At 44.5% G+C, this 13,271-nt stretch overlaps 1 protein-coding gene across 10 annotated transcripts in view; it reads right to left on the bottom strand.

Moving 5' to 3' along the window:
• CASK (calcium/calmodulin dependent serine protein kinase) overlaps positions 1-13,271 on the bottom strand; it is a 2,777,982-nt gene that overhangs the window by 1,258,718 nt on the left and 1,505,993 nt on the right. For all 10 annotated transcript variants that reach the window (XM_069636511.1, XM_069636508.1, XM_069636509.1 and 7 more), the window contains exon 10: positions 3,933-4,032. In XM_069636511.1, coding sequence (XP_069492612.1) covers positions 3,933-4,032 — 100 coding nt within the window. The remainder of the gene's footprint in view (positions 1-3,932; positions 4,033-13,271) is intronic.

Below are 13,271 nucleotides of genomic sequence, written 5' to 3'. Positions count from 1 at the left end.
TGGCAATGCAGATGGCCCAGCCAGAGGTATCGAAGAGGGCTACGGTGGACTCCATGATATCCTGCGCTACCAGCTTGGCTTCTCCTAGGCCAGTCCTGAAGCGCACTTGGCTCTGGGTGAAAGTTCTGGGATGCAAGGAGGCGGAGTACAGCTTTTTTCTGTACGCCTTCAAGATCTTCTCCTCTTTGCCTAGTAGGGTCGAAGACGAGTTGGCAAAGGACGACTGAGGCTTAGAATAAAGTGATGCCCCAGCAATCAGGGAAGAGTGTGGTTGAGGATGAGCCGAAAGCAAGAGTGTATCACCCTCCATCTGCTTATACTTGACATCTAGGAGCCGATTGACAGGTTGGGCCGAGTGAAGTTTGAGACCCCTTCTTGGCAAGAGCAACTACGTCTTTCTGCATCGGGATCGCCATTTTGGTAGAGGGTCTTAGGGTGAGGAATTCTGCCAAGAACTCCTCCTCGGGCTACTCTACATCGGGCTGAGGAAGGCCCAAATATTCTGCCAAACCTGTAAGGCGTTTGTGGAAGGCCCTGACTGAAGATGACGTGTCAGGGTCATCCTCCTCGTCAGTGTCCAGAGTGCTTGGAGGGTCTGGAACTGGTGGAGTAGTGCTGGGTGCCGTGGGCTGCGGTGTGGAGACCACAGCTGCGGCGTCTGGTGTGGAACCGCCTGTACTGTGGGAGGCAGGGAAGCTGTAATCGGAGGAGCCGGCTGGGGCAGCAGTGGCTGCGCTAGGGCTTGTGGCACCGGAGCCACAGGAGGAATGAAGATGGGAGCTGGTGGGGTGACCTGGGGGGAGCATGTCCCTGATGACATACCAGATGATGGCCCCCATCTGGGGAGTTCGCTTCAACCCTAGGAACCTTCCAAAGAACCTGTCTTCGGAGGCTGTATAGGTGGCAGGTGATATTGACAATGTGGCTAACGGCTGCTGGAGCCGGAACACACTCTACCTGGGGTGCAGGGGAAATCTGCCCTTCTCCACTGATGGATAAACTGTATGTCACGCACCTGGTTGGCACCAGTCCCACCTTGTGACTCGTTCCTCCACCCGCTCTGCCAAAGGGGGTATCGGACGCGTGGCCATCTTATCTGGTGATGCGGACATTTTGTCGAGCTCTGTGGCACGTGGCGAAGTCGTAGTGCCTGGCTCGTGGGAACCAGCCCCGTCCAAGACGCTCAGTGTTGGAACATAAGACCCATCCCGCACGTCAGGCCGTGACCCGGAAGGCGTATTGCCCTCGGCAGAGCTGCCCCTTGGGAGTAATCCTGGTAAAAGAACCTTGCGGTCCCTCAGCACTGACACCGGAAGTATTCGGGGACCCCTCGGCCGGGTAGCTGGTCTAGCCTCCCCTCGGGAGTAATCCCGGTAAAAGAACCTTGCAGTCCCTCAGCACTGACACCAGAAGGATCCAGAGACCTCTCGGCCGTCAGACCGGTAGCTGGACTAGCCTCGGTACGTGTGCTGGTGCTAGAACCCGAAAGGTTTCTCCCGGTCGGGCGTTTCCTTGGGAAGGAGTCGCCTTTACCGGGTGCAATGGTAAATAGGGGCCTTACCTTCGGCCTTGAGCGATGTTTGACGAAGTCCTTCAGGTACTTCGGGGGCTCTGGAAGAGCTCCCTCCACCTAGCGAGCCTGTCCTTCAGTGCACGTGGCGTGAGCGCCTCGCACGCAGAGCAACCTTCCCAGCCGTGGTTGGGGCCAAGGCAGTAGAGGCAAAGGGTGTGGGGGGGGGTCGGATGTGGGGAAGAGACTCTCGCAGGCTGGACACCTGCTGAAGCCCGCTGACGTCGACATGCGCCGGGGAGGAGCGTGGAGTCGGAGGACCAAGTACCTATTGAAAAGAAAAAGAAGATAGAAGAATATCCGGGGAAGAGCGTGTGGTATTACATGGCCGAAGCCAAACCCACAAGCGCTGGTGAATTTGGCCCATTCCCGTCGACGCGGAAAATTGAACTGAGGAGTGGCACCGGTGGGCAGAGTCAGGCAAGCGCATGCTCCCGGGGCTGCACCCCTGTGCACCTCTAAATTTAAAGGGGAAGAAGATTTTTCTGGTGAAAAAGATTCCGTCTCCTATCCCTCGCGCCCATATACTATGGAGGAAAGGTGACGGGATGTAAGAGTAAGGTAATGAAAGCTTCCTGCCAGACTTGTACCTGCAGCTTCAAGTCTCAGTGCAGGTGGCTGCACCCCAACAACTTGTTTCCAAATGGATTGTTTCCTACCATAGATTTGATCGCGAAAAGGCTGACCACACCTTGCCCAGGTGGCAGACATAGTAGCACCATAGCTCTAATTAAGTAACATTCAATTGAGGCGAACTGGCATGGAGTTACCTGGAGTTTGAGGGACACATTTTTCTATCTGACACCGTCTAGAGAAAACAGGGTAGATTTTAATGTGGGGCAACCATTGCTCAGAATACAAGTCTGTTAATTGTAATTTTGTTTAGGGGTAATTTCACTTATTTATTCTATTTATTTCTGGAAACCACTGTACAAAGTGATTGCTCAAAAATAAAATGGTTATGAACAAGATGAAGATGCCCCCAATGGTGAACAAGGGGTACATCCTAGTAACCAAATCTTCCACTTGCTAATTGACACTTTCAGAGTGCCTTCTGCCATTTCTCCATCAAGTTGCCAAGCCTTCGAGAATAATGTATAACTTGAAAAAGCTAGCTCGCATAAACTGGCCCCATGCCTCCTGAAATCGCTTGATTATCGCTTCTAAAAGGCTTAAACCTTGACTAGGACCCAGTGTAACCACTGTGGAAGTCTGTCAATTGGTGATAAAAGGTTTTTCACACATTTTATGGCTTAAAGTGAATTAATATTTCTTTTCTGGCACACAGTTTACCAAGTAAGGCCACATCAATTTGCGCTCAGTACCCATGGGCCTCACTGCCAGACAAACTGAAGAGTCCTGGTATAAAATCTCTGCATTGCCAACCAAAGCTGGCCTAAACACTGATCAACAAAAAAAAAGCCATCTTTAAAAATTCTGTGCGTTGACACGTTTCATTCTTGCAGGAACTTAGTAGGAAAGGTGCCAGACAGAGCCAATAGGCAGCACCCCAATCAATAGCAACAATCACAGCCAGGTGCACAAGTAATGCACCCTGAGTATCATATGGTCCAGTCTTCCAGTTATATTCACAGAGACCACCAGTTAGTCATAATAAGGTAAACATTTCTACAGCGTACAGATTTCCAAAAGTGGAGTTGCAGGTAGCAGTGACCATCTGCATGCATCAACTTCCCCTTAGGCTTTCCTCTGCTTAGATATCCGTCAGAATTCTGCTGCGCCTAACTGCCTAGACACATTGCACCTCAAAACCAGGAAAAGCAGCTCTGCATTTTACTGTACATTTGTCTCACTCTGGAAATACAGTATAAATCAGACAAAGGTGGTAGGCCCAGAGCTCCATGGATTATAGTAATGACAAAACGTTCAGTCTTTTGCACACTTGGACAAAATCATCAGTTCTGCATATAAACCTAACATTCCAGAGAGGGAATGGCCCGTTTCCAGACATTTGGAGAGTGTGAGTGGATATAAGAAATCTAGAGCTCACACAGTCCAGCTCTTGGGTTGTTTCCACCCTTTAAACCCGTTCAATCTTAGTAACATTATAAGGCCTTCATTTCACAGCTTTCGGCATGACACAGCAGCACATCCTATAGATATTTTACAATAAAACCACCATTTGCCAAAGAGACTGTCGACAGAAGTACCTGCAAATCATATTTCTGGAGTACAGTACTTTGAACTTGATAGGGAATTACATCTCTGATGTGCAATATAGTTACCCTTAGTTGCCTGAAACTATTACTGGAAGTTATGCAACTTAAAACTAAAGAAGCGAGACAAGCAAAAATATATTTAACTGAAAAAATAAACGAGAGTTTGCATTCAAAAAAGCTACCTGAGGAGGTAGGGTCTTCAGAGAAGTCATGCATTTCTTCGGGAGGATCTCCATAGAAAGAGTTAAACTTGTGGCTTGAAACAGCTGCTAGCACCGCCCCCTGCAAAGGAATAATCATAAGAAAATAAGAATACAGCATAGTAGCACAGGTACATTTGGAACCTAATTGTTCAAAAATGGCAATAGTTCATAGAGTGACCGACATAAGCAAAGAGGAGAGGAAGGAAACAGAAGAACAAGTTACTTATCCTGATAACTTTCTTTCGATTGGATGTTCCTCCCACGTATTCCTCATCTTATGAAAATGTATCTCCAGCTTCAGAATTTTTTTTCAGACACTGGCCGCTGTGTGCCGTCTCGTCGAGTCGATGTCCCTTCAGGGCCTCTGTTCGACTGTCAACATCAGTATAAGTAGCGTGCGCAGCACCAATTGGCTTCAGGTCTGTTTTTTTCTTTTCCTCAAGAGGAATTACTAGGCGTACCATGGACCGTAGGCTCACAGAAAACAGTGTAAGAACACGTAAATTGTACGGCGGGGTAGGCGATGAGGAATACGTGGGAGGAACATCCAGTCGAAAGAACATTACCAGGTGTAAGTAACTTGTTCTTCGAAGGGATTGTGTCCTCCCACGTATTCCTCATCTTATGATCGACTCCCAAAGCAGTAATAATTTGGAAGTGGAAGTACTAATTACATTTAGATCTAATCATGGACTGAATGAAGGACCGCTTTTGCAAATTGTCCTCCCCAGATTAAAATTCACCCCTCTAGGGAATTAAGGCCAAGAGTTTTTATCTTGCAAGGATAACAAGTTATATCTGTACAGAAATGAGGAAGGGGAAAGGACTCTGCTCCTGAATGGCATTCTGTCCCTCTTCCGTTCCTGGCTTCTCCAGTCTGGTGCCAGGCAGGCAGCTTAAATACTCTGGACTTGGTCACTCGATACTGGCATGGCTCATCAAAAACTGTCCTTCCCTTACAAGGGGTAATACAGTCTTCCTTCCTGCATGGCCGGGCTTCCATTTAGGACAAACTAGTAGCCTCTGCAAGAATACATTGTAGCTCCTTATTTATCATCATTTTGCTACAATATGAACATTTATATATCTGTGGACCGCCAGGAGAGGCCCTCAGCTCCTCGGCTCGGGAGCCGGTAGCCTTGCCGGTCTCATGTCTGCCAGAACCAGAATCCCAGGTCCCCTTCCCAGTGAATACCCCCAGGAAGGAATCTCCGTGCTGAGAAGCCTTGCTAAACCAAGGGCCTACATTGTCTTGACATGGGGTCCTGGCAACACACTCTTGGAAAAGAATGGAAGATCTCCCTCCAGCAGGAGAGACTATTCAAGGCCTGGTGACCAAGACCGCTGCAAGCCATGCACGCGTCAAAGCGATGGTCGGGCCCCATGCACTCAAGATAGAGCGCATGGGGGTCAGAGGCTGGGAACGAGCGATCGCAGAATGTACATCTTCTGAAGCCTCCCCAGCAGCCGACATGCGCTGGGGGAGGTAAGGCACCAAAGGGAAGTGAATTAGATGGAAAAAAACAAAGAACAGGCAGCATGTAGAAAGTTGAAAAATTCTGACACTGTCCATGCAGAAAAAGGAACTGAGGGCAGGGTCTCGGGGGCAATCCTACACCAGGGGCTGCACCCCTGCGTGCTGTACTAAATTTGAAGGGGAAGCTCCTTTTTCTGCTGCCAAAGGTTCTGATACTGTCCCCATGTTGGGGGGACGCCCACAAGGATGTAAGAAAGGGGTCGGGACGTATGAGTATATTGTTGAACACATAGGGCCTCATCACGAGTCTGGCGGCAACCCTTAAATGCGGCAGTAGCGCTATTACCACTGCATTTAAGGGTCCGCCAGATCATGGCCTTGGTGGATTTCCCCCCAGCTCTGAGCTGGGGGGAAATCTGCGGCAAATTTGCCGATTTTCAGCGCCATTACTGCCGGCGGGAAATCCGCCGGCAGTAACAGCACGAATTTTCCCCATTGGGCCCAATAGGGAATGAGGAATTCCCGAATGGGCCCAATGGGGAATGGGCACTAACCGTTCCGCCAAAACCGTGATCCAGCGCTAATAGCACTGGGGGGTATGCGGTAGGGCTAATAGCACCAACGGTAATAGCGCCGGCGTTACCGCCCAACTCGTGATGAGGCCCATACAGTTCAATTAATAAATTCAACATAAAAAACAGCTTATTTTTGGTGTCACTAATTTATTATCTTTATTTTTTAAGGAAAGTATACTGCTGACTCTAATGCCGATTCCCTGTGATTCCAGTGAAGTTCAACAGGGACATTTCAAAATCATTTTTTGTAAAACAAATTAAAAATTAAAAAATGTAAAAGGTTTTTTCTTTTTCTATATAATTACGCTTGCGTTGGTGCTTGTATAACTTGATGGAAATCACACTTGTAGAAGTTAACTAATCATGGCTTAATCTTCTTATAAAAGTACCTTAAATGTACTAATTAGGGATGTATGCGATAATTGCAACCACTATTATTACGACGTCTGAAAATGTGACTTTGTTAATTTTTTTTAAACCCCCTTACACCACATACATATGCTGGGGAGGCCCCCCCCCCGCACACCCCTATATTACCATTATATTACATACCCCCCCAAATATATATATGGTGTAAGAGGGAGTCTAAAAAAAATTATAATAAAGTCTGCATTTTCTGTAATTGTGAGGGTGACATTTTGGCCCCTTACCTTAATTAGTATACATTGTTTATTGCATCTGTTTTTATGTATAAGGAGTGTACCACTGGATCGGTCGAGATGGATGCGACAAATGTACCACAGGTATAGAAATATTACTGATATTTATCATCCATTGCACTTGTAATGTTCCGTTCATTATGTTTGAAGTGTTTGTCAAAGTGAAATAATGTACTTTTTTCATGTTTCAGGCCACGTAGGGGATTTATGTTTGTTTACAACTTTTTTGTTTTTCTGTTGCAGGTCGGGGGGGGGTGAGACATGGAAAGTAATGATGGATCATTGTTACAGCACACAACGTAGACCAGAAATGACAGACAACACAGAAGATGCTTTGTCATTCCCTGCCGATCCTCTCCCACAATCCATGCCTTTCGAAACAATTTCTGTCAAAGAAAGACACACATTCCCCTATTTCACTAATACATTCTGAGAATCCAGATATATGACAGATTGAGATCACGGAGGCATCTTTGGAATTGAACGACAGCTATGTGCATGACCCTAACTACATACACCATTCTTAGCTTAGAAGAATTATCCACCACCATAGAATCTCAAAGCACTGTACTGACGGACAATTGGTTATTAAGGGAACCAAAATACATTGTTTTTCACAGTTGCCTGCTACAGATTATACAAATGTTTTAATGTGACTAAATCGTATGTAGGAGGGTTTGTGGGGAGTCATTGGTGAAGTTTATTAGAGCAGTCAAAGGCACCAACCTGAAGGCCAGGGGTAGCTGTGTCCACGACCATGACACATTTTCGTGGTCTGTGCTACCCATTCTTGGAAAAGTACCTGCTGGAAATGTACTTTGTTCTTGTCCTCTGTTTTTCAGTGGTTCAACGTTTAGTATTATAGAAAGTTTCTGCACATTTGTACGACTTGAGTTCCTTGCTAAAACTGCATACTACAGAGACAGACAGTTCTTGTTCCCTGCTATGAGTCAGGCCTGGAATTTCAAACAGATATCCATAGACAAGGCTCTCGCAGGCAAAAGGGTCTGGCTTGCTGGTGATGGGCAGTGCGACAGTACTGGATTTTATGCCAAGGACTGCGCTTATATCAAAATTAATATGACCTCTTCGACTGATTCTTGTAGGGATTGAGTATCAGCAGCTACACACAGTCAGTTTTGGTTTATCTCAGTTACTTATCTTGTGTTTATTCACACAGCAACATTATATTTTCCTTTTGCCATCCTCTCACACAAATCCTCTACAATGTTTACCCTAAATTGGAAAGTACCAATTCATTAGGTTTACCTGACTTGTCTAGGGCTTGTAACTTGCCAGACGACACTGTTCTATTCAACTCGATCCAAGCTGTGTTGTTCCCACTGCAAAATATACGGTACTCAAGCTGCACCAGTGTTTCATCGATTTCTGAAAAAATGAGAACAAAACTCACCCTTATGAAGGGTAGTGTTGGAATATATTGTATGTCCTATTTTTTTGAGATATATAAATAAATATCTGGAGAGGTGCCGGAAGAAGATTAAAACCTATGGTTGCTGCTTACACCTGGATCATAGAATAAAGTTACATCCTTTTGACATAGCATATGTGCATTGGTTATGTTTGTTAAAACTGGCCCTCTAATGTATTAGATAATCTTGAATTTTGCTCTGCGATATGCTAGTGTTGTTTACAACATTATGTGAAGAGAATAAATATCTTCACAGTGTTGTGATTTAAATAGGTTTATACAGAAAGAATTCCAGCAGCAATAAAAACCTGACTAGATTATAATTGGTATTTATGGTTTTCTTGTAAGCTTTGCTGTATCAGACGAACTGGTTTTTATAACAGATCTACATTCCCAACGAAAAGGTGTTGGCACAATCACTTGCACATACCATTGTTCCCCAAAAGAAGTCCCATGACTGCATCTTTATGAATTGTGAGATGAAACATGTCAGGCGTTTTCTTGACACTATATTGGAGTTTTAAATCAGTTGGATATTAATGGTCAAACCCAAACTGGGCAGTTGGGTCGTAAAGAGCATTGTGAATTGAACATTAAATATGTGATATGGACGCTGTCTTGCGCTGAAGGTGTAATGCACCAGTGTCACTTTGTAGTTAACTACAAAACTTCCACAGCTGGATAAACTCAAGAAATACTCACATTAAGTTTACAATATACTGCAACCATCACCAAATAGACTTCTTGGATCTCCATATCTACAAGACAGGCGACCGACTCAAGACTGAGTTATTTCGGAAACCCACCGACCGCAACAGTATATTACACTTTCAAAGTTATCACCCCATGGGCTTGAAATATAATTTACCCTATGGCCAATTTCTGCGTATACGCAGAAACTGCCAGACCTGGACAAGTTTCAGCAACATGCAGATGGATTGACAAAACGACGAACGGAGAGAGGCTACCCTCGAAAATCAATCAGCCAAGCTAAAAAGAGGGCTAGACATACACCAAGGGAAATCTGTCTAGAAAATAAACCCAAAAAGGACCTGGGGAGGTTGGTCTGCGTCACCACTTTTGGATCTTTAAGCCAATTGATTCAGAAAACCATCAAGAAGAACTGGCACCTTGTTAAACACCCTGGCACATTAAATAATGTGCTGTGTTTTGCCTTTAAAAAGAACAAGAAACCAAAAGATGCATTGGTACACACCTTTATAGAGCCACCTCCGAAAGTACCCGAAACACTATGGGATCTACCTCCAATATGTGGACACTACAAATGTGGCCATGGTGTCGCCTGCCCTCTGACTTTACAAAAAAAATCTTTCGAACATCACAAAGTGAACTGGAAAATGCAAGACTTTACCAACTGTAACACAAAGGGTGTTATATATATATATATATAAATATATAATACAATTCCCCTGCGATATCATCTATGTGGGGAAGACAATACTTGCTATCAAAATGCGTATTTCAGAACATCGCTCCTGTATCAAGAACAAAGTAGCCGACAAACACCTTGTAGAGCATTTTGCCAACAAGAACCATAGAGACATTGATCTCAGATGGTTCGTTCTTCAAAAAGTAAAACCAGCGAAGCATGGAGGTGACTTGAATAAAACACTAACCCAGCTAGAACAATGCTGGGTTCATAAACTTAACTTAACACAGTACATGCTGGACTAAACATCTGTCGAGTGGAAATCTTTCCTGTAAAATTAACTAAGAGCAAAAGACTAAAGGCTTTTTCATGTTTTTTCCACAAACTTCCATGTATACACTGTCATAGCGTGTCAATGTTATCAAAACGGCAAATTAGATCACAATAGTTAGCTTAACCAACTATCACTATTGAAGGTTTTTCATGGACAAATGTGTACATCCCTACTGCTCGATATGTATAAAGATATGTAAATATGCCTTTGACGTGTTATGATGTACAACCATGTGCCGTTGCTTTGGGACTGTGCATGCACAATGATATGTAATTATGTTGTTCTGACATCCTGTAGGATGTAATCAAGTCTGTCATCCAGTGATACCACTTACATGCACAATACATATGTAAATGTTAGGTGGATAACGCATATGAGGGCCCCTACCCCCCCCCCCCCCGAGTCTCGTAGCATGTCCCTTTAGCCTTCATTCCATATCAAATTGGGACAGCATCCCTTTCTTTGCACGACCATGCCCCTAAAGGTATCCAACACAGGCGGTGCCCCGGCAACCTATTAATTATAGTGGGCGTTTCATTATATCTTTAGATCCACTTAACAGTTTTTGTTACACTCGATCCGGAACATGTCACCAACACGATTTGGTTGCTATAACATGCCAACAATGGGTCCTAAATTATATTTTTAGATCCACATATCCATGGATCACAACGTAAATTGGATATTTTTCAAATTTGACAGACGGACAAGCAGATATCCCTTTTTTTTCGTCACCCGGCGGCTTGGGATCCCCTCCCAAGATGGCCGCCAATACAAATGCCCGCTGGGACCTAGCAACAGCGTTACCAATGCTTTGCAGCCAGGCCCTTGCAGTGACTCAGCAACCCGAGGCGAACAGACTCACTCGAGCGGCAGACGGCGTGCAAGTTCTGCAGCCGTACAGGTACTTTTTTGCATAGCCCGCTCGCTCCTCGCATAGTCTGTAGAAAGTGCATCTCTTTTACCGTTAGCAGTAATTAGAGGCTCTCTGTCCCCGTCTTTAGGATTTCCCCAGCGGGGACCGCCTAGAAAATAAAGAAAGAATAAAAGAAACAAACTCTGAAACTGGCTTACAGTATTAGATACTGACCTCAACTGAGAGGTAAGACCCTTTTTCTCACGCACTGATCGCGTGCATTTCGGTATATTGCTACAAGCCTAGGGACACATAGTAATCAGTGATCCCCATTGTTCTGTTTTTATATGACAGGATTACATAAAGATCAGCCCTCGAGGCAACTGGATCTCCATAACAGCACCTGTGAAATTAATTTAGCCATAGGTAAGCTGTGTGTGTTTTTGCAAGATTAATACAAACCACACAATGTATGATTTAGTCATTTTAAATAATACACGCTCGAATACTCCCCTGATAATACTCTCCCTTCGCCTGCAGCACAGACATCATACCATACAGCTTCTCGTCCTGATGAAGGCCGTGCACAAGATGAGGCACATCAAGCCCACCTAAACGGCTGCAACACCTCTGTGTAGACGCACTACCCCCAACCACAGTGCAGTGACACTGTCTAACACAAACAGAATTTTTTGTCTTTCTAACATTTCTATGTGATGTTACAATGTTGAATTGTTTATATTTATACTACAATATGTGATTTATTTGACAAACCACGATTGAGATCGAGCTGGTCTTAAACACACAATTTGGCAGTTGTGCCAAAAAAAGTTTTGGCTTCATGTGTTGTGAATATTCTTCGTCTGTATTTTCGGTCAAGTACCGTGTGATGCCATATCTCTTAAAAGTCTATTTTATGTTGACTTACACGACTCTAAATACATAAAAAACAAGATTGGTTTAAAAAAAAGGAGCATGAAAAAGTGTTTCTTTTCTTTATATATGCAGAGGGTGATAAGGAATAGGAGTATATTCTGAGCATATTCTATTTTTGGACCTATTCAACTGTGATCTTTGTTTCCTAAACAACCCTCCTGGGTAGAATAGGCTCCCAACTAGGAGCCCAATTGTTGAATCTATCTGTCCTCTACCTACAGAACTGAGTAAGCATGTCCTTTGTGTGTGCACATGTGTGTCCACGTGTGAGTCCATGTAACTTTGTGCAGGGATGCGAGTTTGCTTCATGGCTAACGTTATTATGTTGTGGTATCTCTAATGACCTCAGCACAGTTAGATATTTGTCTTTAGTTGATCAGGTCCAGTGAGGCACCTCCATTCATGATCAATGAGGCACCAGCATCCAGGAGGAACGTTAGCTGGATATGGTTTGAATGGTTGCCCGAGAGAACATCTGTTAGCATATGTGGATGTCACTGGCCCTCCTGGGGGCTGGCCAAACAGTGACTGGCATCTTGCATTTCTGGCTCTTTGGGTGGTCATGCTTATGGGGGTCAAGAGGGGCATTCCAGGGACCCTCTCTTCAGTCCCATATCTGGTCGAACAAACATGGTTGCTGTTGCTTTTGGTAGCCATATCTTCATTATTCCTCCAAGATGTCCATAGTAATTTGCATGGTCATCGAAACTCTATGTTGTCAAACTGCAGTCTCCTTCTGGGTTACACCATACCCATTTCGACTAGTGCCTCTTGTTGTCCACGAGATCAGCAAATGTGATCTTGGTTGGGAACAATGGGCACGCTTACCTGTGTCCTTATTTTATTTCTTTCCTCTACGATCTTACCTTCACCATTTGTATTTATGTCCATCACTTTCACCCCTATTGTTTTCAATATTGTATTGCGGCATTGCGTGATGCAGATCTATACCACACAAGAGTTACTAGTACCAATATTAGTGCTAGTAGTAATACATTTAGTTCATCTTCCATCCATGTTGGCATCCATGAGAATATATAAGACAGCCAACTTTCAGCTTTTCCTGTTCCTTTGGCTTCCTCCTCCATTTTGGCGTGCATTTTCGACAATCTTCTCACTGCTTCCGTCAGTGTGCCATTTGCTTCATCGTTTGCAGGCACAAATGTACAGCGATCTTGGAGCAAACTCCTCCTTCCATTGCTGTGAGAAGGTCTAGCACATATCTGTTCTGGAAAAGCTTACTGCTTGGAGTTCTTCTTTTATTGTGTTGGAGCCATTTGCAGTTGTTTGTCTGCATCAGCTCCCACCTCGTAATCTGGAGCCATTTCGTGTTTCTGTATGTCTGTACAGCTGTAAAAACTGACGCAAAGGATATCTCTGTCCTACTGAACAATCTACGTTCTGGTGGTACGTTTTCCAGTGATTCTTCTGATGCTGATGAGAAGTAGATATCTCTTTTCACTCTACTCGCACCTACTGACTTCTTCTTTCTTCATGCATTGTCCATCTTTGAGAAGTCTTCTGTTTTGATGTCCTTTTGTGGTACTACTAGTGCTGGCGTATTGATGTGTACCAATGAACATATTCCTCCCCAGTTGGGTGGCAGCTTCTCATAAGCCTTGGATCTGCATGCCCAATATTGATCCATTAATACTGCCG

Source organism: Ambystoma mexicanum, chromosome 7p, assembly GCF_040938575.1.
Source record: "Ambystoma mexicanum isolate Mex_15411 chromosome 7p, UKY_AmexF1_1, whole genome shotgun sequence".
NCBI lineage: Eukaryota > Metazoa > Chordata > Amphibia > Caudata > Ambystomatidae > Ambystoma > Ambystoma mexicanum.
This window is presented reverse-complemented; position numbering and strand designations above follow the sequence as displayed.